Source organism: Leptonychotes weddellii, chromosome 9 (assembly GCF_054177405.1).
Source record: "Leptonychotes weddellii isolate Sample4059 chromosome 9, ASM5417740v2, whole genome shotgun sequence".
Classification (NCBI taxonomy): Eukaryota; Metazoa; Chordata; class Mammalia; order Carnivora; family Phocidae; genus Leptonychotes; species Leptonychotes weddellii.
The window spans coordinates 25,059,553-25,084,751 of NC_138377.1; the positions used below are offsets into that span (position 1 = coordinate 25,059,553).

At 41.8% G+C, this 25,199-nt stretch overlaps 2 protein-coding genes, 1 long non-coding RNA gene and 1 other non-coding gene across 4 annotated transcripts in view; 2 read left to right on the forward strand and 2 right to left on the reverse strand.

Moving 5' to 3' along the window:
• The window catches only part of LOC102735642 (acyl-coenzyme A thioesterase 6), a 5,971-nt gene extending 4,574 nt beyond the window's left edge, over positions 1–1,397 (reverse strand). The window contains exon 1 of the mRNA XM_081829747.1: positions 6–1,397. Coding sequence (XP_081685873.1) covers positions 6–275 — 270 coding nt within the window. The 5' untranslated portion in view covers positions 276–1,397. The remainder of the gene's footprint in view (positions 1–5) is intronic.
• A 7,099-nt stretch (positions 1,398–8,496) lies between these two features.
• LOC115940136 (uncharacterized) lies at positions 8,497–13,749 on the forward strand. The gene is made up of 2 exons (XR_014148370.1): positions 8,497–11,940; positions 13,621–13,749. It is a non-coding gene; the product is annotated as an uncharacterized LOC115940136 (long non-coding RNA).
• A 686-nt stretch (positions 13,750–14,435) lies between these two features.
• Positions 14,436–19,337, reverse strand: LOC102736135 (peroxisomal succinyl-coenzyme A thioesterase). The gene is made up of 3 exons (XM_006730952.3): positions 18,884–19,337; positions 17,753–17,955; positions 14,436–15,153 (listed from the first exon to the last, which is right to left on the reverse strand). Exons 1-3 carry the CDS (start codon positions 19,335–19,337, stop codon positions 14,548–14,550), a joined length of 1,263 nt encoding a protein of 420 aa, XP_006731015.2. The 3' UTR covers positions 14,436–14,547.
• On the forward strand, positions 15,206–15,276 carry LOC115940141 (small nucleolar RNA SNORD56). The gene has a single exon (XR_004074938.1). It is a non-coding gene; the product is annotated as a small nucleolar RNA SNORD56 (small nucleolar RNA).
• Positions 19,338–25,199: the final 5,862 nt, after the last annotated feature.

The following is a 25,199-nucleotide window of genomic DNA, read 5'->3' on the forward strand; positions in this document are numbered from 1 at the left end:
CGCACCAGGGGTTTCTCGGGCTCCAGGGCCCAGAGCAGCCCCATGGGCTCGAGCCCCGTGAAGCTGCCGCCCAGCGCGGGCACGCGCTCCAGGTCCAGGAGGCCGCCGGCGTCGGCTTGGTACCGCGCGTGGGCCCGGAAGAGCGTGCCCTTCTCGTCGCGCAGGGACGCGCGCAGCGTGACGGGCTGTCGCGGGGCCAAGCCGCGCACGGCGATGCGAACGGGCTCGTCCCAGCTGCAGCGGCCCGCGGGCTGCAGGATCACCGTCGCCGCCATCTCGATTTCTGCGGAACAGGGGAGTCAGCCCTCCTCGGTCAAGTGTCCAGCCAGGCGCCTCTCCACCTCCCTGGGAAGCAATCGCAGTTGGAACCTTTGCGCTTCTTCTTTTGGACTCACGTGAGACACTCTAAGCCGCTGTGTGAGGTCTCCTAGTGTTTGTGCAAATCCACTAGCGTCTGATCGGAAGAAAGTAGCTGCTAAAGTAAGAGTTCATTATTGTGCAATCCTGCGCAGTGAGTGTGAAATAGAGGTACAAAGACGGCCGAGATTGGGAAAGATACTGGCAGTTCCAAGAATCTGGAGTTTTATAAAGTATCCCAGGTGATTGTAATTCAGATGATCAGTGGGGAAACAGCCTAATCCTTCCCTTGCCTCAATCCTTTACCGAGCCTTTTCCCTAAAGCTAAGGGTACCAAGGGTGGCTTTCAGAGCAGGTAGATGTTTATGGAGTGAGATCTACCTGAATTCCAGTCTGATCCTGCTCAATAGCCTGGTGATCCTTAGCAAAATATGTAATTAAGTCTCTGAATCCAGTCTCCTTGTCTGTAAAAGGCATATTGTGATGATTACATGGGCTAATACAGGTAAAAACACCGGACTGATAAAACTATATAGCAGGTGCTTAGTAAGAGTTTTGCTTTTCTTAAGACTTACTATTTTTATTATTTGAGAGAGAGAGAAAGAGCACAAGCAGGGGAAATGGCAAGCAGAGGGAGAAGGAGGCTTCCCAACTAGCAGGGAGCCCGATGCCCGATGCCCCATGCGGGGCTCCATGTGGGGCTAGATCCCAGAACGCTGGGATCACGACCCTAGCCAAAGGCAGACGCCTAACCACTGTGCCACCCAGGTGCCCCAAGAGTTTTGCTTTTCAATTCACAAATCTGGTCACTGGCAGTGTCAGTGTTGTTGTGTCAGAGTTCTGGCAGGAAACAAGTGGCACTTTCCAATTGGGTAATTTGCGGAGAGTTTCATAAAGGGACTATTTACAAAGGCATTGGCAAGGTCAAAAAACAAACAAGGTTGGGTGCAGAACCTTGGACCCTGAAGGCTCAAGGGCAGAGGGCTGCCTGGCAGGAGACTGGTAGCCATGGTGGTGTGGTAGGAGGAGTGGGGAGGGAATAAATACCTTCACCTCACTCTCCTCTTGCCCTTCACATTTTTGCCAGTGCCTTTCTTTAGCTGAACCTGACCATTCAGCTCAGCCTACTTGGTTACACAACAAGGTGGATGGAACACACAGAAGATGCCCAGCAAGTGGAAGCTCAATACATATTTTTAAAAACTGAACAAAAAGAAGCCAGACTAGGTCCCAGATCTCAGAATTTCAGTGAGCTTTGACAGCTCTACCTCCTGAAGTAACTGCTGTTGGGTATTTAAAATACCTGTTGTGTAAAGTGTTGCAGGCTGGGGCGCCTGGGTGGCCCAGTCGGTTAAGCATCTGCCTTCGGCTCCGGTCATGATCCCAGGGTCCTGGGATTGAGCCCTGGGTTGGGCTCTCTGCTCAGCAGGAAGTTTACTTCTCCCTCTCCCTCTTCGTGCTCTCTCTCTCTCTCAAATAAATAAATAAAATCTTTTAAAAAATAAAGTGTTGCAGCTGTGCTCAATCTAGGAACACTCAGCTTACAAAGAATTTACCTAGGCTGCAGCAGCCACCAGCACAGTTGACATCTGCTCTCAAGGGCGCCTGGGTGACTTAACAGGTTAAGTGTCTGACTCTTGATTTCAGCTCAGGTCATGATCTCAGGGTCATGAGATCAACCCACACATCAGGCTCCGTGCTGGGTGTGGAGCCTGCTTGAGATTCTCCCTCTCCCTCTGCTGCCTGCCCAAAGAAAGAGAAAGAGAAGAAGAAAGAAAAGAAAAAAGAAATTTAAAAAATGAAATCTGGGGCGCCTGGGTGGCTCAGTCGTTAAGCCTCTGCCTTCGGCTCAGGTCATGATCCCAGGGTCCTGGGATCGAGTCCCACATCGGGCTCCCTGCTCGGCAGGAAGCCTCCTTCTCTCTCTCCCACTCCCCCTGCTTGTGTTCCTGCTCTCGCTATCTCTCTGTCAAATAAATAAATAAAATCTTAAAAAAAAAAAAAAATGCAATCTGTACTCAGATTTCAGAAAGGCAAAGAAAAAGGTGGCTTCTCCCTCTCCCTTCCCTGATACCTAGGTTGCTGTGAAGAGGCACAGAAATGGCACATGAGGGAAAAGCAGCTAAGAGGGAGGCCTTGGGTCCTGGGATCGAGCCCCACGTTGGGCTCCCTGCTCAGTGGGGAGCCTGCTTCTCCCTCTTCCTCTGCCATTCCCCTGTTTGTGCGTGCTCTCTTCTATGTCTCTGTCAAATGGATGAATAAAATCTTTAAAAAAAAAAGGGGGGGGGGAGAGGCTAGGCCATTGAAAATGCCTTCCTGTGGGGAATTCTGCACTTAGGAACTCTATGGAAGAAATAGGTACTTTACAGGCCAACTGCCGGGGTGGGTTGCCCATAATCTGAAAAAGAATCAGTTGCTATAAGAAAGGGGGGTGGCTTCATACAAATTCTAATTTATTTAGAATCTAACAAATCTGTCAAATTTGTCAAATCTAACAAATCTAACAAATTTGTCTAGTGACTTGATGAAGTAGCTGTAGCTTAAAACCCAGATATGTAGCATACTATCTCCAATATTAAACATAAAAATTAATTTTTGTGTCCCTATTTTAGGGGTAGGTAATATGTAAAAAAAAAAAAAAAAAGTATTGGGATTAAAAACAATGCCCTAGTAAGATCAATAAAAGGATACCAATCAAGGGATGATTTTTTTTTTTAAGATTTTATTTATTTAGGGCGCCTGGGTGGCTCAGTTGGTTAAGCGACTGCCTTCGGCTCAGGTCATGATCCTGGAGTCCTGGGATCGAGTCCCGCATCGGGCTCCCTGCTCGGCAGGGAGTCTGCTTCTCCCTCTGACCCTCCTCCCTCTCATGCTCTCTGTCTCAATAAATAAATAAAATCTTTAAAAAAAAAAAAAGATTTTATTTATTTATTTGACAGAGAGATACAGCGAGCAAGAGAGAACAGTGGGAAAGGGAGAAGCAGGCTTCCCACCGAGCAGAGAGCCTAATGCGGGACTCGATCCCAGCACCCTGGGATCATGACCTGAGCCAAAGGCAGACACTTAACGACTGAGCCACCCAGGCGCCCCGCAGTTAGGGATGATTTAGAAAGATCTTCCTATAGAAAAACAGTTACAGATTCATTACATTAGTTTTCTGTAATCCTCAATTGACATCTGAGATCCATCTATTTTTCCAATAACCCAACTGAGAGTTGAAGGGGAAAAGGTTGGAAGTGGGAATGGATTCCCAGTTACCCCAGTATCAGCTATGATTTCACTCATGATCTGGCCTGGTACTATTTCCTGTTTACAGGTTTGGTGGGACAAGAGAGCTCCACATTTCCATTTTTTAGCAGCCAGTATACATTTGAGGAAGTTCTTTCTCCAAGATAGCAATAACTTAATTGCAATAATAGTCTCATGGTTACATAGTATTCTATCAATGTTCACTTCCTGACTTCTATATTTGTGACATGGTTATGTAAGGTGCTAACATTAAGGAAAGGGGAGGAATGGTATAGGGAACCCTGTACGAGTTTTGTAACATTTCTGTGGGTCTAAAATTATTTCAAAATAAAAGGTTTAAACAACAAAGAACAGTATTAGGGCCTGATGAAATCACCAAAAAGAATACCTTTGATCTTCTGTGTCCCACTTTGGAGTTAGGAAAAGCTATCCACCTCAGGCCCTTCTTCATCCGTATCCTTGAACATTTAGTCTTTCCCATTTGATTGAGGTTTCCAAGAATTTGCATTATCTCTCATCCTGTATCTAAATCCCCTGAAATACTTGAATATTTCCCTTGTCCAAAGCATCTGGACTCAGGCATATGAGGAATCTGATATTGTAACAGGTCTAGAAAGGACATTAGGGCCACATGTCTCTCCCTTTGAGGGGCCTTGTCCTTAGTCTTTAAGGAAAAGTTCCCTACGTTCAGAGAGATTAAATGGTTTAGAGAGATTAAATAGTTTTCAAAACAGCTACTTGCTGTCTGGATACAAAAACAGCTTTATTCTTAGCCTGGTGAGCCTGCTCTTGGCTCAGTTTCCAGAACTTTGAATTACAGAAGTTATGTTGAGTGTTTGCCAGGAGTGTTGCCCTAGTGGCAGCTGTTACTGGGGAGTTTGAGAGATTAACTCTTTCAGGTGCTACATCACTTACTGTTGTAATTTTATTAAATCACTAGTAAGCAATAACCAGATAGTTTGACAAAGAAACAGTTGTATGAACAGAATGAAACACTAGCTCACAAAAATACACTCTTTAAAGGATCTTATTTTTTTAAGATTTTTATTTGAGAGAGAGATAGAGCATGAGAGAGAGAGATTACGAGCAGGGGTATGGGGTAGAGGGAGAAGCAGACTCCCCCCCTGAGCAGGGAGCCTGATGTGGGACTGGATCCCAGGACCCTGGGATCATGACCTGAGCTGAAGGCAGATGCTTAACTGACTAAGCCAGCCAGCTGCCCTTAAAGAATTTTATTTTTAAGTAATCTCTACACCCAACATCAGGCTCAAACTTACAACCCCAAGAGTTGCATGCTCTACCTACTGAGCCAGCCAGGCACCCCACAGAAATACATTTTCTATTTGCCCAATTCTCCAGCTATTCACCACCAACACCATCCATGCCCTGCAGTAGCTCTGCTTCTAACTGTTTGGAAGAGCAGGATGTAAATTTTTGAGAAAATAGGAATGCCAGTTTCTTTGCATTTTAGTGAAAAGCAGATTATTTGGGCAACTGGGGCAGCCTGTCTCAGGCTGATTCAGATGGCCTCTTTCATCATTCCTGATTCCTTCTGTTATAATTTTCCAAGACTGCAGTTGTTCTCTAACATCCCATATGAAGGATCATGGTAATCTCCATAATCTCATCAAACACAGAAATAGCATCTAACTCTTGGAACATTATATTCAGAGGAGAGTGCTCACTGTGAGACCCCCTCTCCCCCAATTCAGTCTGGTCAATCTGAATGTCCTCTGCCCTTATCCTATGATCCTAGTAGCCAACATAGATTTTCCAGAAGTCTGGTTGTATATTATAGTGAGAGCTGGATTTCTGGTGAGTCATTGGGTCTCTTCCCAATAGTGTGTCTATTCATTGGCCCTTGGAAACCTTCTTCTTTTACCTCTATTACTGGGTAAGTTTGTGGTGATCTATGGAGGACTAAATAAATTTGCCCTTCAACATCCTGAGAAGAAAAGTCAGAGAATCTGGTCTGGGGAGAGACCAGCTGAATGCTCCCTGCCTGTTCTGATTTCTTGAAAGCCCAGGAAAAACAGCCAGAAGACAGTGCTCTCATCCCCTCATCTTTTTACCCTAAGCTTTAAAGTCCAAATCTTCTCCCCAGATAGACTTTCCTCTTATAATATCACAATTTTCTATTATAATATTGTCAATATCAGTCAGACTCAGGTCCTGCTAACTGGAATTATCTTTCCTGCCTAATGTCCTGTCAGTGTTTCCTCCAGCTGCACAAACTAATTCTGCCCTACCCAGTGGACTACATAGATTTAGACTACATAGCATTATTTCCACTGGTGGTCCTTCACATCTTGAGTGTGGTCTCTAATTAGGACATCTGGAATCTCTACCATAGGACCTTGAACTTGTCTAGGAGGTGATAATATCCTTGGATAAACTGAATGGCATTTGCTGGGTCTTAGAGGAATGTCTTATGCTCAAATCATCAAGAACAACATGTAAAAACTTGGACCTTCCAGCAAGAATTACTAGGAACTAGTAGAAACATCAATATTGGCTTAGGATACACAGTGACTATGCAATATTTACTTTAACCAGTGCCAAAGCTCATATAGCTCCAGGCTTTGGCCATACCTGAGACCAAATAAAAGCTATAGTCAGAATCCTGGGATTATGAAGAAAATCCAAAAAAAATATTGATACTTTCATGCAGATTATATATAGTTAGTTCACCTTAGAGTAGACCAAAGCCTTCTCATTTCTTTCTGAGCATGAAGTGAGGTAGATATATAGACGCTGATTGGCATTTCTGTGATCGGTGAAGATCTTAGAAGGGATGGCATAATATGGGAGACACTCCTTCTGAAGAACCCTGTTGTCCCTTCTCATCTCTTTATGTGATTAAAGTTTAATCGTGTCGGGGCACCTGGGTGGATCAGTTGGTTAAGTGTCTGCCTTTAGCTCGGGTCATGATCCCAGGGTTCTGAGATCGAGCCACATCAGGCTCCCTGCTCAGTGGGGAGTCTGCTTCTCCCTCTGCCCCTCCCCCTGCTCGTGCTCTCTCTCTCTCTCTCTCAAATCCATTAAGTCTTGGAAAACATTTTTTAAAATAAAATTTAAAGGTCTGAAATTATAATTGTAATGGGCAAGATATTGTATCATATATATGTGTGTATATATATAAATATATATATACATACATATACAAGTTAGTAGAGAACAGCAACATAAGACAAGAGAACCATTCGGTATCAAGAGCACCACCCATTCATGTATTTATGAGATTAAAATGGGAAGACAGGTGCCTGGCTGTCTTGATCGGTAGAGCATGCAACTCTTGAATCTCGGGGTTGTGAGTTTGAGCCCCACATGGGGTGTAGAGATTACTTGAAAATAAAATCTTAAAGTAAAATGGGAAGATGTAGGGGCACCTGGTTGGCTCAGTCAGTAGAGCATGTGACTCTTGATCTCAGGGTTGTGAGTTTGAGCATTTTGGGTGTAGAGATTACTTTAAAAAAAATAAAATTTAAAAAAATGGGAAGATGTAGAGGAATTGCAATGCTAATGGATACTTTTTTAAAATAAGATTTATTTATTTATTTGAGAGAGAGAGCATCCCGGGGGAAGGGCAGATGGAGGGGGAGAGAGAGAATTCCAAGCAGACTCCCCACTGAGTGCAGAGCCTGACATGGGGCTTGATGTCACCACCCTGAGATCATGACCTGAGCTGAAATTGAGAGTTGGACACTTAACCAACTAAGCCACCCAGGTGCCCCATGTTTGTATCTTTAAACAATATATTTTTTACTTTTACCAATTTTTGAATCTTACATAAAACATTTACTTTAAGTTTTTATTCAGCTGAAAGCAAATCTTATGAGTGTATTCTACTTAAAAGAAAAACATCTTTATGTAGTATGATTTAATTTACATACCATACAACTCACTTATTTAAAGTGTACAATTCAGTGGTTTTAGTATATTCACAAGGTTGTGTAACCACCACCACCACTAATTCAAGAACAATTTTATCACCCCAAAAAGAAACCCTGTACCCAGTTTCTCCACATCCTCACCAACACTTGTTTTTATCTTTTTTTTTTTTTTTAAGTAGGCTCCACGCCCAGCATGGGGCTCAAACTCGCAACCCCAAGATCAGGAGTCACATGCTCTACCGACTGAGCCAGCCAGTTATCCCTCTGTCTTTTTCATTATAGCAATTCTAGTGGTGAGAAGTGGTATCTCACTGTGGCTTTGTTTTTTAAAGATTTTATTTATTTATTTGAGAGAGAGTGAGAGCCAGAGAGATCACAGAGGGAGAGGAAGAAGCCGACTCGCAGCTGAGCAGAGAGCCCGATGCAGGGCTCGATCCCAGGACCCTGAGATCATAACCTGAGCCGAAGGCGGACGCTTAACCGACTGAGCCATGCAGGCGCCCCTCATTGTGGCTTTAATTTGTATTTTCCTAATGATACTGAGCATCTTCTCATGTGCTTATTGGCAACTTGTATATTTTCTTTGGGGAAATGACTATTCAGAAGCATTGCCTATTTAAATTCCCTCAGCCTGAAGTTTGACCCACTCCCTCATCCTCCAATCAGGACTCTGCTCAAAGACTACCTATTCAAATACTTCCTTCACCAGTCTATTTAAAATATCACCTCTCTCGGGCGCCTGGGTGGCTCAGTCGTTGGGCGTCTGCCTTTGGCTCAGGTCATGATCCCAGGATCCTGGGATCGAGTCCCACATCAGGCTCCCTGCTCGGCGGGGAGCCTGCTTCTCCCTCTCCCACTCCCCCTGCTTGTGTTCCTGCTCTCGCTATCTCTCTCTCTGTCAAATAAATAAATAAAAATCTTTTAAAAAATCCCCTCTCTCATCATGCTCTAATATTTTTTTTATTCTTCACAGCATTTATCATTTTATTTTCTCACTTCCCAACTAGAATAAATGCTCTTGACAGCAAAGACTTTGTTATCTTTGTTCATCTGTGCCAGGAGCTTAGAACATTGCATCCCACGTAGCAGGCTTTCAATAAATATTTGTTGAGTGAAGTTGAATGACTGAAGGCAACAACAGAAAATAAAAGCTTTTCTGTTTCTTTTGGAGTTGCTTTCAACAAGGTACTCAGCAGGTTTATTTCACCTTGAAAAAGTAGATGCTATATAATTAATACCTAATATGAATCCATTTTGAATATACATAGGAGATAGAGTTTAAACAGATTGGTTAAACTGACTTTAATTCTCAGTAAGATTTTTTTTTTTAAGATTTTTTTTATTTATTTATTTGAGAGAGAGAGCGAGAACACGAGATGGGGGAGGATCAAAGGGAGAAGCAGACTCCCCGCTGAGCAGGGAGCCCGATGCGGGACTCGATCCAGGGACTCCAGGATCATGACCTGAGCTGAAGGCAGTCGCTTAACCAACTGAGCCACCCAGGCGCCCCTCAGTAAGATTTTATTTCATTATTCATCGATGACAAATTCTTAGAACAAGGTTTAACTGTCATAATTCTGTTATTTTATACTTTTACTTTATACCCTATACATATACCTACTCTGACTTGAGGTTAAGGTGTCCATCTCTTACTCTCTGACAGGAAATCAATACTATATATGATCTAAACCCATTTTTTAGAGCAGAAAATTGAACATACTAGGAAAATCAACCTGATATTTTGTTCTTTACTGGAATGTATAGTCCATTTACACTTAATGTAATTACTGATCTATCTGTTTGAGTTTAAATTATTATTTATTTTCTACCTGCTTATTCTATATTTTTTATCTTCTTTTAGCTTTTTAAAAATTATTCAGGATGGCCTGGGTGGCTCAGTTGGTTAAGCGGCCAACTCTTGATTTTAGCTCAGGTCATGATCTCAGGGTTGTGGGATCAAGCCCTGCATGGGGCTCTGTGCTCAGCATGGAGTCTGGTTGAGACTCTCTCCTTTTCCCTCTGCCCCTCCACCACTCATGTGTGCTCTCTCTCTCTAAATAATAAAAACTTTATATAAAAATTATTCCATTTACCTCCTGTATTAGCTTATGGTAATAACTCTTGATTTATTAACATTAAATAAAAATTAGTATTTTTACCACCTTGTGAAAAATGCAGTGATCTTAGAACATTTCCACTCATTTCCTTCCTACATATGCAATTTAATCCTATGTGTATTTTAAACTCCATAGTATATTATTTGTAAATATTTATTGGGGCACCTGGGTGGCTCAGTTGGTTAAGAGTGCCTTTGGTTCAGGTCACCATCCTGGGGTCCTGGGATCGAGCCCTTTGTTGGGCTCCCTGCTCAGTGGGGAGCCTACTTCTCCCTCTCCCCGCCCGCTCCCACTTGTGCGCTCTCTCTCTCAAATAAATAAAATCTTTAAAAAAATTTTATTTAGATTTCTCTACATATTTAACCTCTTCATTATATTCCATTTCTTCCTTCATCTATGTGGTCTCCCCTGGAATCATTTTCCTTGTGCTTGAAGAATACTCTTTAGTTTTTCCTTTATTGCAGATATGCTATATTATCTCAATTTATATTTCTCTGAAAATGACTTTATTCTGATTTCATTCATTTTTTTTCAATAACCTTTATGAAAAATAAATGCTTTCATATTTAAGTATCTCTTTTGCTAGTATAGGCTTCTAGGCTGTCACATATTTTCTGTCAACACTTTGAAGGTATCATTCCAGTGGTTTGCCGTTTCCATTATTGCTGTTTTTAAGTCAGTTGTTAGATTTATTGTTGTTCCTTTGAAGGTTGTCTTTTTTCTGTGGTTGCTAGTAAGGTTTTTTTAATCTTTAGCTTTCTTTTCAGCAGTGTTCCTACATAACAAACAATTCCGTGGACAGATTGCCAAGATCACTGAAAAACAACTCCCATTTCAGATGCTCTTCTAGGAATCTTGCAATTCCCTTATCAGGAGATAAGAGTCTATAGCCACTTTCCTTGCACCTGACGTCTTTGTGTTTACCCTCGAACAATGGAGTACAGTTGAAGTGATGCTATGTGACTTCCAGAGCTAGGTCATAAAAAATGCCATGTATTTCTGCCATCCTTTCTTGGGACATTCATTCTTGAAAGTCAGATACCATGCTATGAGAAAACTCAAGCAATCCCTGGACCTGCCCATTTACACAGGAATCACAGTTGCCTTTAGGACTAGGTGGCAGGTGGAAGCTGGAAGGGCTTCAAGGAGACTGTTAGTGAAAGCCTAAAGGACCCCATGGAGGCTATTATTGAGGGCCTAAAGGAAAGCAGTAAAAACTTACTGGAAGCTGAAGGCAACACTGACACTTGGCAGTCATGTGAAAAATGGAAAATATACCTAAATGAATTCAATAATCTGGCTGAGGGGATTTCCCAGCAGAGTACTGATAGTGCCATCTGGCTTCTGCTGCCTATGATAAAGTGCAAGAGAAAGAAAAGAATGAACTGTTACATGTGAAGGAACCAGGACTTGCCAAGTTTGACAATAATACTATTTCTCTTTCCCAGCCTCCCCGTATGGTAAATTAGTCTTTAATTAAGACAGGACCTCAGACCAAAGTCAAATCCAGAGTGGGTCTATGGGGGATACTTTGTAAAGACCTCAGAAAGATTTGAGGTAGTGCTTCATAGAACATTTCAGACTGAGAGAAGGCCCTCTGAAGATTTTAAGGTGTCCCCAGCAGATCCTATCTATTAAATAATAGATTCTTAGAATCTTAAGGGTATTACCCTCCGCATACTCACAGGGAGCCCCAGGTAGAGAACTTCTTGCCTCAAATAGATTTATAGTGGTGTGTTTTATCTAATAAAGTGAACCTCACTAAGGTTTTTAGAAAACCCACATAGTTCTTAAGAGAATTGTTCTGGTAGCAGTACAAATTTGAACTAAAATAGAAAGAGTGCAGAGAAGAAAAGAACTTTGGACTCCTGATCTTTTTCGTCTAGGAAGCTGACGGAGGAGGTTTTGTTGTTACTCAGTTTTTTTTTTTTATGGAAAATAAAGGTTTTAACTCCGAGGGCAGAACCAAGAGCTACAGAGAACAACTTACAGAGAGTGTATGGGCACCACAGAATTGGCAAAATGTTCTCAGCTGGATTTCAGAATTGCTAGGGGCCAGTGACTGTTGTGTGCCTCCCATTTCCCCCATTTTTTTTCTCCCCCATTTTTTTTTTTTTTTAAGATTTTATTATTTGACAGAGACACAGCGAGAGAGGGAACACAAGCAGGCGGAGTGGGAGAGGGAGAAGCAGGCTTCCCGCGGAGCAGGGAGCCCGATGTGTGGCTCAATCCCAGGACCCTGGGATCATGACCTGAGCTGAAGGCAGACACTTAATGACTGAGCCACCCGGGGACCCCCACTTCCCCCATTTTTGAACAAGAATGTAAGAGTTATCTTATACCTATCCCACCGTTGTATTCTGTGTGTGTGTGTGTAGTTGTTTCTTTAGTTACAGGTTTTCACTTTGAAAATGATACTCGAGGAGCTATACCCAAGGAGCTATACCCGAGGAGCCTCATCTGTACCTAGATGTGATATAGATGATGCAATCTTAGACCTTGAGCCTGAGCATGACACTAGAATGGAATGAGATTTTTGAGGAGCCTTGAAAGAGGGACAGGTGTATTCTAACTATGGGAGGAATGTGAACCATTGTGGACAGAAGGCAGATTTTCAAAAAATGATTACAATGTTTCCCATCCTATATTCTTCTAGAACCTTGCCACTCTCCTTTTAAGAGGTGGACTCTGTGTTCTCCTTGAACTTGGGTGGGGTTTTGGGACTGCCTTGACCACTAGAGTATGGCAAGAGTGATGCTATGTAGCTTCCAAGACTAGGTCAGAAGAATGCCATGCAATTTTGCCTTGCTCTTTTGGGATGCTCACTCTTGGATCCAAGCCCAAGTAGCCAGTGAAAAAACCCATGTGTAGAGATATTAGGAGACCCTCCTAACCCATAGGACTGTCTGAATTCCCAGATGATGGCCACTACCAACCTCCCTGCCATGTGAGTGAGAAAAATAAATGGTTACTATTTCCCCCCCCCTTTTTTTTTCGAGAGTGTATGCAAGCACACTGGGGACAGGCAGAGGGAGAGGGAGACAGAATGTTAAGTAGTTTCCATGCTTGGTAGAGTCCGATATTGGGCTTGATCACACAACCCTGAGATCATGACTTGAGCCAAAATCAAGAATGAAACGCTCAACTGACTGAGACACCCAGGCACCCCAAATGGTTACTGTTTTAAGCCACCATGTTTTTGAGGTAGTTGTTACATAGCAACAGCGAACTGAAACATACCCCAAAACATTGTCACATGAAATAATCATTTTGCTCACAAATACACAATTTGGACAGGGCTTGACAGGTACAATTCTTCTCTGCTTCAGATAATCAAAGCCTTTGTTGGCTTCAGTTTTAAATGGCTTAGGAGTTAGAATCATCTGGAGGTTTTTCACTCACATATCTGGTACCTGGGTGGAAATAACTCGAAGGCTGGGCTTCACTGGGACAATCACAGGGAATGTCTACAGTTGGCCTCTCCATGTATTTTTGGCTTCCTAACATTGTCACAGGCTCAAAGTAGTCAAACTCCTAAAGGTGGCTCAGGGCTCCAAGAGCAAGTGTTCCCAGCAGAAAAGGTGGGATCTTCACAGCCTTTTATGATCTAGCCTCTGAAGTTACATAGTACCAGTTATGTTCCACACAACTGATTGAAACAGAAGCACATCCAGATTTGAGAGAAGAGTATAGATCTCCCACCTCTTGGTGGGAGAAATGTCAAAGGTTTATGGCTATGTTATAAAACTGCCACAAATGATTTTTCTGTGGTAAGTATGGCATTGTTTATACTTGTCTGAAGTTTATAGTTGTTATGAACCGAATGTGTCACCTCAAAATTCGTTAATTTGAAATCCCAACCCACAATGTGGTGGCATTTGAAGCTGGGGCCTTTGGGATGTTATTAGGTTTAAATGAGGGCATGAGAGTGAGGCCCCCCATGATGGAATTAGTGCCCTAATAAAAAGAGGAAGAGAAACCAGAGCTCTCTTTCTTTGCCACAGGAGGACATGGGGAGAAAGCAGCCATCTGTCAGCCAGAAAAAGGCCATTACCAGGAACTAAATCTGCTGGAATCTTGATCTTGGACTTCCCAGCCTCCAGAAAAAAATAAATGTCTGTTGTTTCAGTCAACCAGTCTATGGTATTTTGTTATAGCAGCCCAAGCTAAGACATAGTGCTTCTTGAATATGTGGCTTGATGTCTTTGTCAGTTTTGAAACAATTCTCAACTATTATCTCTTCAGATACTCTTACGCAATGCTTTGCAGCCCTCAAAGAAAATGAGGAATGAGGCCTCTAAGAATGTCACACTATGATTTTCCAAAGTCTATTCTTAAAGCCAAGGAAGCAGGAAAATAAGTCATAGTCATTCATCCTTGAAACAGAGTTTAGACTTACCTATTCTAGAGATGCTCCCCATCTTTACCCCAACTCCTCCTCCCAAAGGATTCTTCTCTGATCTCCATGAGGAAAAGGTCAGCCTGGCTTCCTTATACCAACACCTCTCTGTAGGTTTGGCCAATGAAAATTCTACCCTGCTACCTGTATTTGAACCAGTAACAAACATTGGATGGCAATTCTCCCACAGTGATTAAAAAAAAAAAAAAGTGACCTAGTATTTGTTCAACTTTAAATTTCATCCATGGCTCAAAGTGTTAAGTAAAAAAAATCTAGAAGAAAATACAAATTTTAACAGAGGGGATGCTTTTTACTTTTTGTGTTGTATACCTCTAATTGAATCTTCTACAATAGGCATGTGTTACATTAGTAAAATTAATGAAAACATAATGTATTAAAAATGTTACCTAAAATACATCATTAATATCCATGACATGAATTTAATATTATCCATGGGACAACTGATTCACATATGATTATTAAATACCAGAATCTGACCTCGAATTTCTCATGTCAATAACAGACCAACACATTACAATTTAGGGGAAGCTATATTCTGGGTACCTCCAAGATGTTTGCAGAAAAAGGTTAGAATTTGTTTCCAAGCATCTTCCTGAGCCTTAGAATGAGCCCTGGGCTCCCCACCCCAGATTACAGGTTTGTTCACTAATGTGTGCACAGAAGCTGGGCATAGGGGGAAGTAAGGAGGCTCAATAAAATGCCCAGTCCCAGGATAAGAGATGATCTGGGGTTTTTCCTTTCCATGGGCCTGTAACCGTTTGGAGGCTATTTGGGTATATAACTCACTCCTCCAGTTATGGTCATCCTGACCAACAATGAAGAGGATGGGCCCTTGGGCCTTCTCTATTGGAATCATGCTGGGGTTCTCATGTCCTCCTACAATATCATTCCGAATATCCACAATGTCCAGGAGGCCTGAGAAAGCTACCTTGATTCTCCTAAAATCATGGCCCAATGATGGGATGCAAGTCTGCTTGTAGTATATGGCTCTGTTTCCACTGAACCCAGATCCATTGATGGAAACTGTGGCTGAGATGTTCTTCAAAAATGAGGCCATGGAAAGACAAATATCAGCCCCTAAAGAAATGCCCAGAAGCCCAATGCCTGGGCCCTTTACCTGGAAAAAAAGAAGAAAGAAGAGTCAAGAATGTATCTCATAGAAAAATGTTCTACAATGATGGCAATATTTTCCATCAACATCAATTCACCTAGTGAGTGTTGATACTTTGGGTCTGAGTTAAGCTGAGGGTAGAGGGAAGATGGGGGCTCGGAAGTAGCTGTCCCTTTAGAGGCTGACAGAAAAAAAATAAAATGGGGCTCCTGGCTGGCTCAGTTGGTAGCACACATGACTCAATCTTAGGATTGTGAATTCGAGCCCTACACTGGGCAGAGATTACTTTAAAAAAAATAAAGGTATTACCTATTAAAACACTTTTTTGGGGGGCACCTGGGTGGCTCAGTCGGTTGAGTGTCTGCCTTCGGCTCAGGTCATGATCCCAGAGTCCTGGGATCAAGCCCCGCATCAGGCTCCCTGCTCCGTGGGAAGCCTGCTTCTCCCTTTCCCACTCCCCCTGCTTGTGTTCCCTCTCTCGCTGTGTCTCTCTCTGTCAAATAAACAAAATCTTAAAAATAAATAAACAAAACACTTTTTTTTAACATAACTAGAAATGCTAACTTTAATTTGTGAGTTGGCCACAAGAGTATCAACCTCAGCTGACAGGAGTTTCTTCCCACATAAAAAATATCTGGGTGAACACATGGCAAATGAATTGTCAACTCATTGGCAAGTCTGGGTATTGATTACAAATGTTCCAGACTATCATCCACTAGAGAATGCTGAGTCACGGAGCCTGTCAAGTTCAGGTCCTCATTTAGGTGGACATGATCTACGTCTCACTGTGCCAAGGTATCTAACTCTGTGGAACCAAGTTCTGTTCTAAGTGAATGACTCACCAGACCCCATCTAAATATACTGGCAAATGATTAACTTTATAGAAACAAAGTAAGACTTCAGAGTCAAATTAAGTAGTTCTTAGCTTCTGAAATATGTGGGCAAGTTCTGATCAAAATCTAAGAACACACTGATATCAGAAAATTAAAGATTAAAAAATTAGAAAGAGTCTGCACAGAAAAGTAAACAATCAACAAAACTAAAAGACAACCTAAGGAATGGAAAAAGACATTTGCAAATCACATATCTGATAAAGGGTTAGTATCCAAAATTTAGAAAGAATTTATAAAACTCAACACCCAAGGCACCTGGGTGGTTCAGTGGGTTAAGTGTCCAACTCTTGATTTTGGCTCAGGTCATGATCTCAGGGTCCCGGGATCAAGCCCTGCATCAGGCTCCCTGCTCAGAGGGGAGTCTGCTTCTCCCTCTCCCTCTGCCCCTCCCCCTGCTCATATTCACTCTTGTGTGCACTTTCTCTCAAATTTTTAAAAAAATCTAAAAAAAAAATGTTCAACATTACTCATCATCAGGGAAATGCAAATCAAAACTACAATGAGATAGTACCTCATACCCATCAGAATGGCTAAAATCAACAACACAAGAAACAAGTGTTGGCGAGGATGTGGAGAAAAAGGAACACCCATGTACTGTCGGTGGGAATGCAACCTGGTGCAGCCACTGTGAAAAACAGTATAGAGGTTCCTCAAAAAGTTAAAAATAGAGCTACCCTACAATCCAGTAATCACACTACTGGGTATTTATCCCAAAATACAAAAACACTAATTCAAAGGGATACATGCCCCCCTATGGGTATTGCAGCATTATTTACAATAGCCAAGATATGGAAGCAGCCTACGTGTGCATCAATAGATGAATGGATAAAGATGTGATGTGTATATATATATATATATATATATACAGTGGAATATTATTCAGCCATAAAAAAGAATGAAATCTTGCCATTTGCAACAAGATGGATAGAACTAGAGAGTATAAGGCTAAGTGAAATAAGTTAGTCAGAGAAAGACAAATACCATGATTTCACTCATATGTGGAATTTAAGAAACAAAACAAAGAAAGGGAAAAAAAAAAAGAGAAATCAAGAAGCAGACTCTTAACTACAGAGAACAAACTGATGGTTACCAGAGGGGAGGTGGATAGGGGGATGGGTTAAATAGGTGATGGGGATTAAGGAATGCACTTGTGATGAGCTGTTGAATCCCTATATTGTACACCTGAAATATAACACTGTATGTTAACTATACTGGAATTAAAATTAAAAACTTAAATAAAGAAAGCATGTAGGGGCGCCTGGGTGGCTCCATCAGTTAAGCCTCTGCCTTCAGCTCTGGTAATGATCTCAGGGTCCTGGGATCAGGCTCCCTGCTCAGTGGGGAGTCTGCTTCTCCTTCTCCCTCTGACTCTTCTCTTTGCTCATGCTCTCTCTCTAATGAATAAATCAATCTTTTTTTAAAAAAATGTTAAAACTAAAAATTAGAAACTCATTTTGCATAACAAATGCAAATTCCTGAATAATACCTTTAAATAAAACTTCACATGGATTTTTACAATTAATCCTGTCTTACTAAGTCATCTGACAGAGAAAGTGTAAATAGGCACCTAAAGCTAAGGAAGTCTCCAAAAGATATTTCTGTGAAAGAAGAGTTGAGCAGCAACAGGGCACCTGACACAGGTGAGTGCAAAGTGACACCCTCCCTGGATGTATTTCTAGAGAGAATGATACAATAAAGGACATTAGGAGAACCTTGGAGTGTTGAAGCATGTAGCACAGGGCTTCTTCAAAGTAGTCCAGGTGTATGCCATCAATTTCCTTGGGGAGATCTTCAAAGTTATAATAAGCTAGAGCCAACGTGGCAAAGCCATGACCAGCCAAAAGGCTGGCTCGATATTCCATGAGGCCCCCTCCAATTCCAAAGATGTCAATGATCCCCGGGAAAGGTCCAGGTCCTAGGGAAGAGAATATAAAGGAAAGACATTATACAATTTAAAGAATTTGCTTTCCTTTTAGAGATCTCTTTAGTGGGTTCTATGAATCAAAGAGAAAAAAACACAGCTCCCTGAGTTATTATGCAAAAGGAATACAAATACCTTGTAAGGAAAATCTACAAGGTACCTTCTCATTAATGAGTTTATCCCCCATATGATTCTATAAATTATCTACAAGGTTCTAAGAATCTTTAGTTATCAAGGGCTAACTTGAGTAACAAAGTCTTTCATTACTGACTACATCACGAAAGGAGGAATTTCATGTTTTAGACAGTGTTGATTCATAGTGTTCTGTTAGGGGATTGGACATAAAATTAAGAATCTTGAAATAAAGCTTTATGTTGTGTTGCATTGACCCTTGGCTTTGTGTGTGTGTCTACTGATATTTCAGATGTCTATTTAGAGATAGGAAAGAAAAATAAATATCCAGAGATGGCTTCAGGTGAGAAAACCAGTAGAATCTAAAGTGTGATCTGTGGTACAGAAGGGCATGAAGAAGTGGAGAAGAGGCCCAGTGTACCCAGGGCGCTACAGAAGGGTGACATGGCAACAGCTTCCTTGATTGATAGGGCTGATGAGATCTATAAAGTAGTTATTAAAACAAAGTGGACCACATACCTACCCATCCTGACCCTTTTTTATTTTAACCTGCCGAATAACAGTACTCACCTCATTGAGATATTATGGAGATTAAATGAGATAATACAAGCAAAACGCATAACACAGAGCCCAACACATCAAAATACTCCATTTTGGTTGTTTGGCTACTGGCTTAGTCATTGTCAGCTTCTCTGTCCTAACGGATGAGCTAAACTCTGCCTGCAGTAGTACCGGAAACCACTGGCCGCCACGGCACCCAGCCGCGCGCCCCCTAGCAGCCCACACTCACCAGGGGGCAGGAAGAGCGTGGCGCGCACCCGGCCCGCGCGCACCGGCTCCCGCCGCACGCCCGGCCGCAGGAAGTCGCGCTCGTGCACCGCCCGGCCCAGGACGCGCCCGGCGTCCGGCTCGTGGCCGTCGAGCACCTCCAGCTCCACGGCGAAAGGCGTCTGCACGTCCCGCTTCACAAACCGCCAAAAAGGCTTATCCGGCTCCAGGGCCCAGAGCAGCCCCATGGGCTCGAGCCCCACGAAGCTGCCGCCCAGCGCGGGCGCGCGCGCCAGGTCCAGGAGGCCGCCGGCGTCGGCTTGGTACCGCGCGTGGGCCCGGAAGCGCGCGCCCTTCTCGTCGCGCAGGGACGCGCGCAGCGTGACGGGCTGTCGCGGGGCCAGGCCGCGCACGACGATGCGCACGGGCTCGTCCCAGCTGCAGCGGCCTGCGGGCTGCAGGATAACCGTCACCATCCCGGCTGCACGCGGCTGCCCTCTGGACCTGGAGCAGGGAAGCCGCAGGTCGCGACCGGCCGAAGTCTGGCCCAGGCGGCGGAGTGCGCTTCGCAGGCCCGACGGGGTCAGGCGTCCCCTGGCGTTGGAACGGTGGGTGGCGGAGCCGCGTCAGGAGGCGTCTGGGCGCTGCAGACCCGTGGCCTGCGCACCCGGGACTCGCTTGAGTTAAAAGCAGCAGCAGGTTGTTCTCCCAGCCCGGGGGGTAGGGGGTGGGGGGCGCACGGAGCGTCCTGAAAACTGGGTATGGTGCTGAACCCTCCTCCGAAACGCTTCTCTCCCTCCGGCCGTTCTCCGTTGTTGGAGTGAAAGTTGGGTAATCGATTCGTGTTGAAACCAGAACTGAATGAGTTTAGGCAGAATTCCAAGAATCCCAGGCCCTCCGTGGAAAAGGGTAACTTTTTTTTTTTTAACTTTTAGTGAATCATAACGTACAAAAAGCGTGCAAACCCTAAGCGTACAGTCCAATGAATTTTTACAATCGGAACATAGCATACTTGTGTAACCAAGCACAGGAATCCAGAACTGTCATTACCAGCACTCCAGCAGCCATCCTCATTCCTGCTCCAGGCATTTCCCTTGTCCCCAAAGGTACTCTATCCTATTCCAACAAAATGAGTTATTTTATGGGAATGAATCCTTCGGTGCGTCGTTTTTAGTGTCTTTCTGCTTTCAACAGTGTTTATGAGATTCATGTCTATTGTTGGGTGTAGTTGTACATCTTTTATTATCACTTCTAAGAGGTTCCATTTTGTGATAGGACAAGTGTTTGTCAACTTTACTACCAATGGACAGTTGATAGTTCTCAGATTGGGACTATTTGGTGCTATGAACATTCAAGAACCTATTTTTTGATGAACATACATGTGCATTTCAGTGGGGTATATACCTGAGAGTGGAATTGCTGTATGATAAGGAATGCATATGTTCAGCCTTAGTAGACACTAAAAGTCAACCTTTTGAATGGGACCCTAGAAGCAATATCGATATAATGTTCAGAGATGCCCAGTAATAGCTACTCTTTATCAATATCCAAATGCTTTACATACAAAATTCAACATATTCACAAAACAATGGGAGTATTTTTAGAATATCGCTGAGGAGGATCTTGAGGCTTGGAGAATATTAAGCCACTGAAGTTATCTAATTAGAGCCTTGACTAACTCCAAATGTGGAACTCAAAGGTAACAGCAGCATTGTGGTGAGGTGTAATCAGAGTTCTAGCTCTGGCTTTATTAACTAGTTTTGTAGCCTTCCAACAAGTTTTTTATTTCTCTGGGTCTCAGAGTTCTTGTTTGTAACATAGTAAAAGTCTCTCATAGAGGATCAAACATGATAGTGTATGTGAAATCTTAGAGTATGTGAAGCGAAGCGTAAGGTTTGATTTCATAATCGCCAGAGACTGGGCCCATGTGTTTCATTTCTCATGGTCTCCAGATAGTTGCCCTAGGTTTGCATATGGCTTTCTAAACTGCTCTTATAAGAAAAACCAAAATAAAGATATTCTTTTTTAGAGAAAAAAATACAAATTTTTTGAAACAGATGTAAGCAGTTCTGAAAAGTTTAAAATGTGAAATGATAGAATCTCTTCTCTTTCCAGTTCCCCTTTTCCCTCAAAGGTGGTTGCATACATCTTGATTTTTTTCCTGCATGTTTGCAGTATGTAAGCATATGGGAGTGTAAACATACTAATCCACTGTTCTGCAACTTGCAGACCTATGTTTTCATTTTTCTGTATATACAGGAATAGAATTGATGGGTCGTATGGCAAATCTATGTTAAACCTTTCGAGGAGCTGCCAGACCATTTTTCGAAGTTGCATTTGAAATCCCACAGCAGTGTATGAGAGTTGCAGTTAATCCACATCCTTGCCAACACTCGTTGTTATCTGTCTTTCTCATTATAGACATCCTAGTAATAGTCTCTTTGTAGTTTTGATTTGCATTTCCTTGGTGGCTAATGATGTTGAGCATCTTTTCTTGTGCTTATTGACTGTTGTATGTCTTTGGAGAAATGTCTATTTAGATCCTTGTCCTATTTTTTTAAGTTGGGCTGTCTTTTTATTATTGAGTTAGAAGAGTTATTTATATATTTACATATAAGTCCCTTATCAAATATGTGACTGACAAATATTTTCTCCCATTCTGTGAGTTGTCCTTTTATTATTTTTTAATTTTTAATTTTTTTTTAAAGTAGGCTCCATACCCAATGTGGGGCTTGAACTCACAACCCTGAGATTAAGAGTCCTATGCTCTACTGACTTGAGCCAGCCAGGTGCCCCTATATTTTTTAATGGTATCCTGTGATACATAGAAGTTTTTAGGCTTCTTTTGTCTTTGTTTTTTTAAGTAAACTCCATTCCCAGTGTGAAGCTTGAACTTGTGACCCCGAGATCAAGCGTTGCATGCTCCACCAACTGAGCCATCCAGGTGCCCCTACTCCTGTATTTTCTTCTAGGAGTTCTGTAATTTTAGCTCTTATGTGTAGGTCTTTATTGAGTCAGTTTATGTATGGTTTGAGGTAAGGATCCAAATTCATTATTTTGCATGTGGTTATCCAGTTGTCTCAACACCATTTGTTGAAAAGATCATTTTTTCCCCATTGAATTTTCTTGGCATCCTTGTCAAAATTCAATTGACTATAGATGTGAGGGTTTATTTCTGGACTCTCAGTTCTATTCTGTTGATTTTTATGTCTGTCCTTATGTGTGTGCCATGTTGTCTGATTGTTGCTTTGTAGTAAGTTTTGAAACTGGGAAATAGGAATCTTCAACTTTACTCTTTTTCAAGATTCTGGGTCCCTTGAATTTCAATAGGAATTTTAGGATCAGCTTGTCAATTTATGCCGAGAAGCCAACTGGAATTTTGTTGGAGATTGCATTGAATCTGTAGGTCAATTAGTAGTCTGCCAAGGTGACCATAACAAATCCCAGAGACTGGTGGTGTGAACAACAGAAATTAATTTCCTATAGTTCTGGAGGATAGAAATTCAAGATCACAAGGTGTCAGCAGGGTTGTTTTCTTCTGGGGACCAGGAGGGAAGAATCTGTTCCAGACCTCTTTCTTAGCTTATGGATGACCATCTTCTTGTATCTTCACATGGTTTTCTCTCATACATGTTTGTGTCCTAATCTCTTTTTATAAGGACACTAGTCATCTTGGATTAGGGCCCCTTCATATGACCTTATTTACTTTAATTACCTCTTTAGAGGCCCTGTCTCCAAATACAGTCACATTCTGAGGTGCTGGGGATTAGAATTCAACATGTGAATTTTGGGAAGCCACAGTTCAGTCCATAACAGGGAACAGTGCCATTTTAACTAAACTGAATTAATTAAGACTTAATATTAAGTCTTCTGATCCATGAAATGGGATGTCTTTCCATTTACTTAGATCTTCTTTATTTTCTTCCACCAATATTTTGTAGTTTAGGGACTGCTTTTGAGGAAACTCAAATATAGATACTCTGAGTAGGAAAATAACTTCCTATATTTTCTTCAAATACTATTATCATTTATATTTTGAAGTGATCTTATTAAATGCAACATGTTTAGTGTTATATCTTCTTGGTGAATTGAATTTTTTTAAATCATGATCTTCTTTACTTATAGTAATACTTTTTTTTCCCCCTTGAACTGATGTGGACTGATTAATACAGCTACATCAGTTTTCTTTTTTGTTAGTATTTGTCATGTGTATCTTTTTCTCTGTTTTTCCTTTTTTTTTTCTTTCTAATATTTTTAAGTATTTGGTATGTCTCCTAGAAATAACTGTAATAAATTTAAAAAAATCAAGCCTGGCATTTCATTTATGTTAATAGGCAAGTTTGATCCATCAATAATTATTGATTACTGATATATTCAGATGTTTCTATCATTTTATTGTGTGCTTTCTCTGTGCTGCTTTTGTACTTCTTTCTTGCCCTCTTTTGGACTGATAAAATTTCCTTTTTTGGCAAATGGGGCTTGATTGGCTTTTGCCTTTCAAAAATGGAGGGCTAGGGGAGGGGGACTACTAGAAAAAAATAGAAACTCTAAGATTTAAAAAAAAAAAAGTCCTCCTGTACATAACAAGACAGCATCTGCTTTCCAGGGCCTGAGACTGAGAGCAGGGGCCTCAGGCAGGCAGGCCAGAAAAAAAAAGTTAAAAAGTATAAAAACAAAACAAAACAAACCCCTTTTTTTCTTATCTCTTTTCTTTATACAGAAATCAAACATTCTTTTTTTTTAGTGGTTACTCTTGAATTTTTAAAAATGTAACTGTTGTTGGGGCGCCTGGGTGGCTCAGTTGGTTGGGCGACTGCCTTCGGCTCAGGTCATGATCCTGGGGTCCCAGGATCGAGTCCCATATCGGGCTCCTTGCTCAGCAGGGGGTCTGCTTCTCCCTCTGATCCTCCCCCCTCTCATGTGCTCTCTCTCTCTCATTCTCTCTCTCAAATAAATAAATAAATAAATAAATAAATAAATAAAAGGTAACTGTTGTTTTAATGGTTACTGTTAAAATATTAACAAAGTGAAGAGTTAATATATTTACTTTTCTCTCAGAAAATGACAAATACCTTAGAATACTTTAACTGTCATCAGCTTTTTCATCTTTCATATGTTTGTTGCTCTTTGTTTCTGTTTAATATCTACTTTGATTTTTTTTTATCAGTGCTTCTTTCCTGTGTTTATATGGCTATATTTTTATCTAATTTATTGAGATAAATTATTGGTTCTTTTATTTTTCTTATATTCTAATAAGTCTATTTAGGACTGTACTTTTCCTCTGAAGAGTGTTTTCATTATTGTTTCATCATAACTAATTTTTTTTAAGATTTATTTATTCAGACTCCCTGCTGAACGCAGAGCCCATCACAGGACTTGATCCCAGGACCCAGAGATCATGACCTGAGCTGAAACCAAGAGTCAGATGCTTAACCAACTGAGCCACCCAGACATCCCATCATAACTTTTAAATAGTTTTTAACTTTCTACAGCTCCTTTTTAATGAGTTATTTGGAAGGAGCTTTTGTTTTGATTGAAAACTTAAATTTTTCCCCAACTAATTTCCACATTGTAAAAGTCTAAGAGTAGGAAAGAGCTTAAAATGGAAATCAGCAGTCTTTTTTCCCACCCCTCTTCTGTCACCAAGTTCCCTCTCCTTCAAGCAGCCTTTTTTTGGGGGTGGGGCGGGGGGTGCAGAGGGAGAGAGAGAGAATCTTAAGCAGGCTCCACCCCCAGCACGGAGCCATGGGCGGTGGAGGGGGTAGTGGATCTCAGGACCCTGAGATCACAGCCTGAGCCAAAATCAAGAGTCTGACACTTAACCGACTGAGCCACCCAGGCACTCCTAAAGCAACTTCTTTAACTGGCTCTATTTTCACTTGCTTTTAGGGTTATCTCTATTATACTAGATACTATGCCTAGCCCTCTCTTTCTTAATTTTTGCATTTTAGAATTATCTATTGACTCAGGAGTGTTCAACTTACTCTTTCTTCCCCTCTCAGTGTTTGATAGATGTATTATTACTTTTGGTTATAATGTTGGTTATTTTTGTTATTTATTTATTTGTTTATTTGACAGAGAGCGTGAGAGCACAAGCAGGGGGAGCAGCAGAGGGAGAGGGACAAGCAGACTCCCCACTGAGCAGGGAACGTGATGCAGGGCTCAGGTTGCAGGACCCTGGGATCATGACCTGAACTGAAGGCAGGTGCTTAATGGATTGAGCTACCCAGGTGCCTTACTTTTGTAATTTTAAATAATATATTTAAGTCTTTATTTCTAGTTCCATAAATCTACAACTTTTAAAGATAAAGACTTTAGCAACCCGTGTGTTTTCCTAA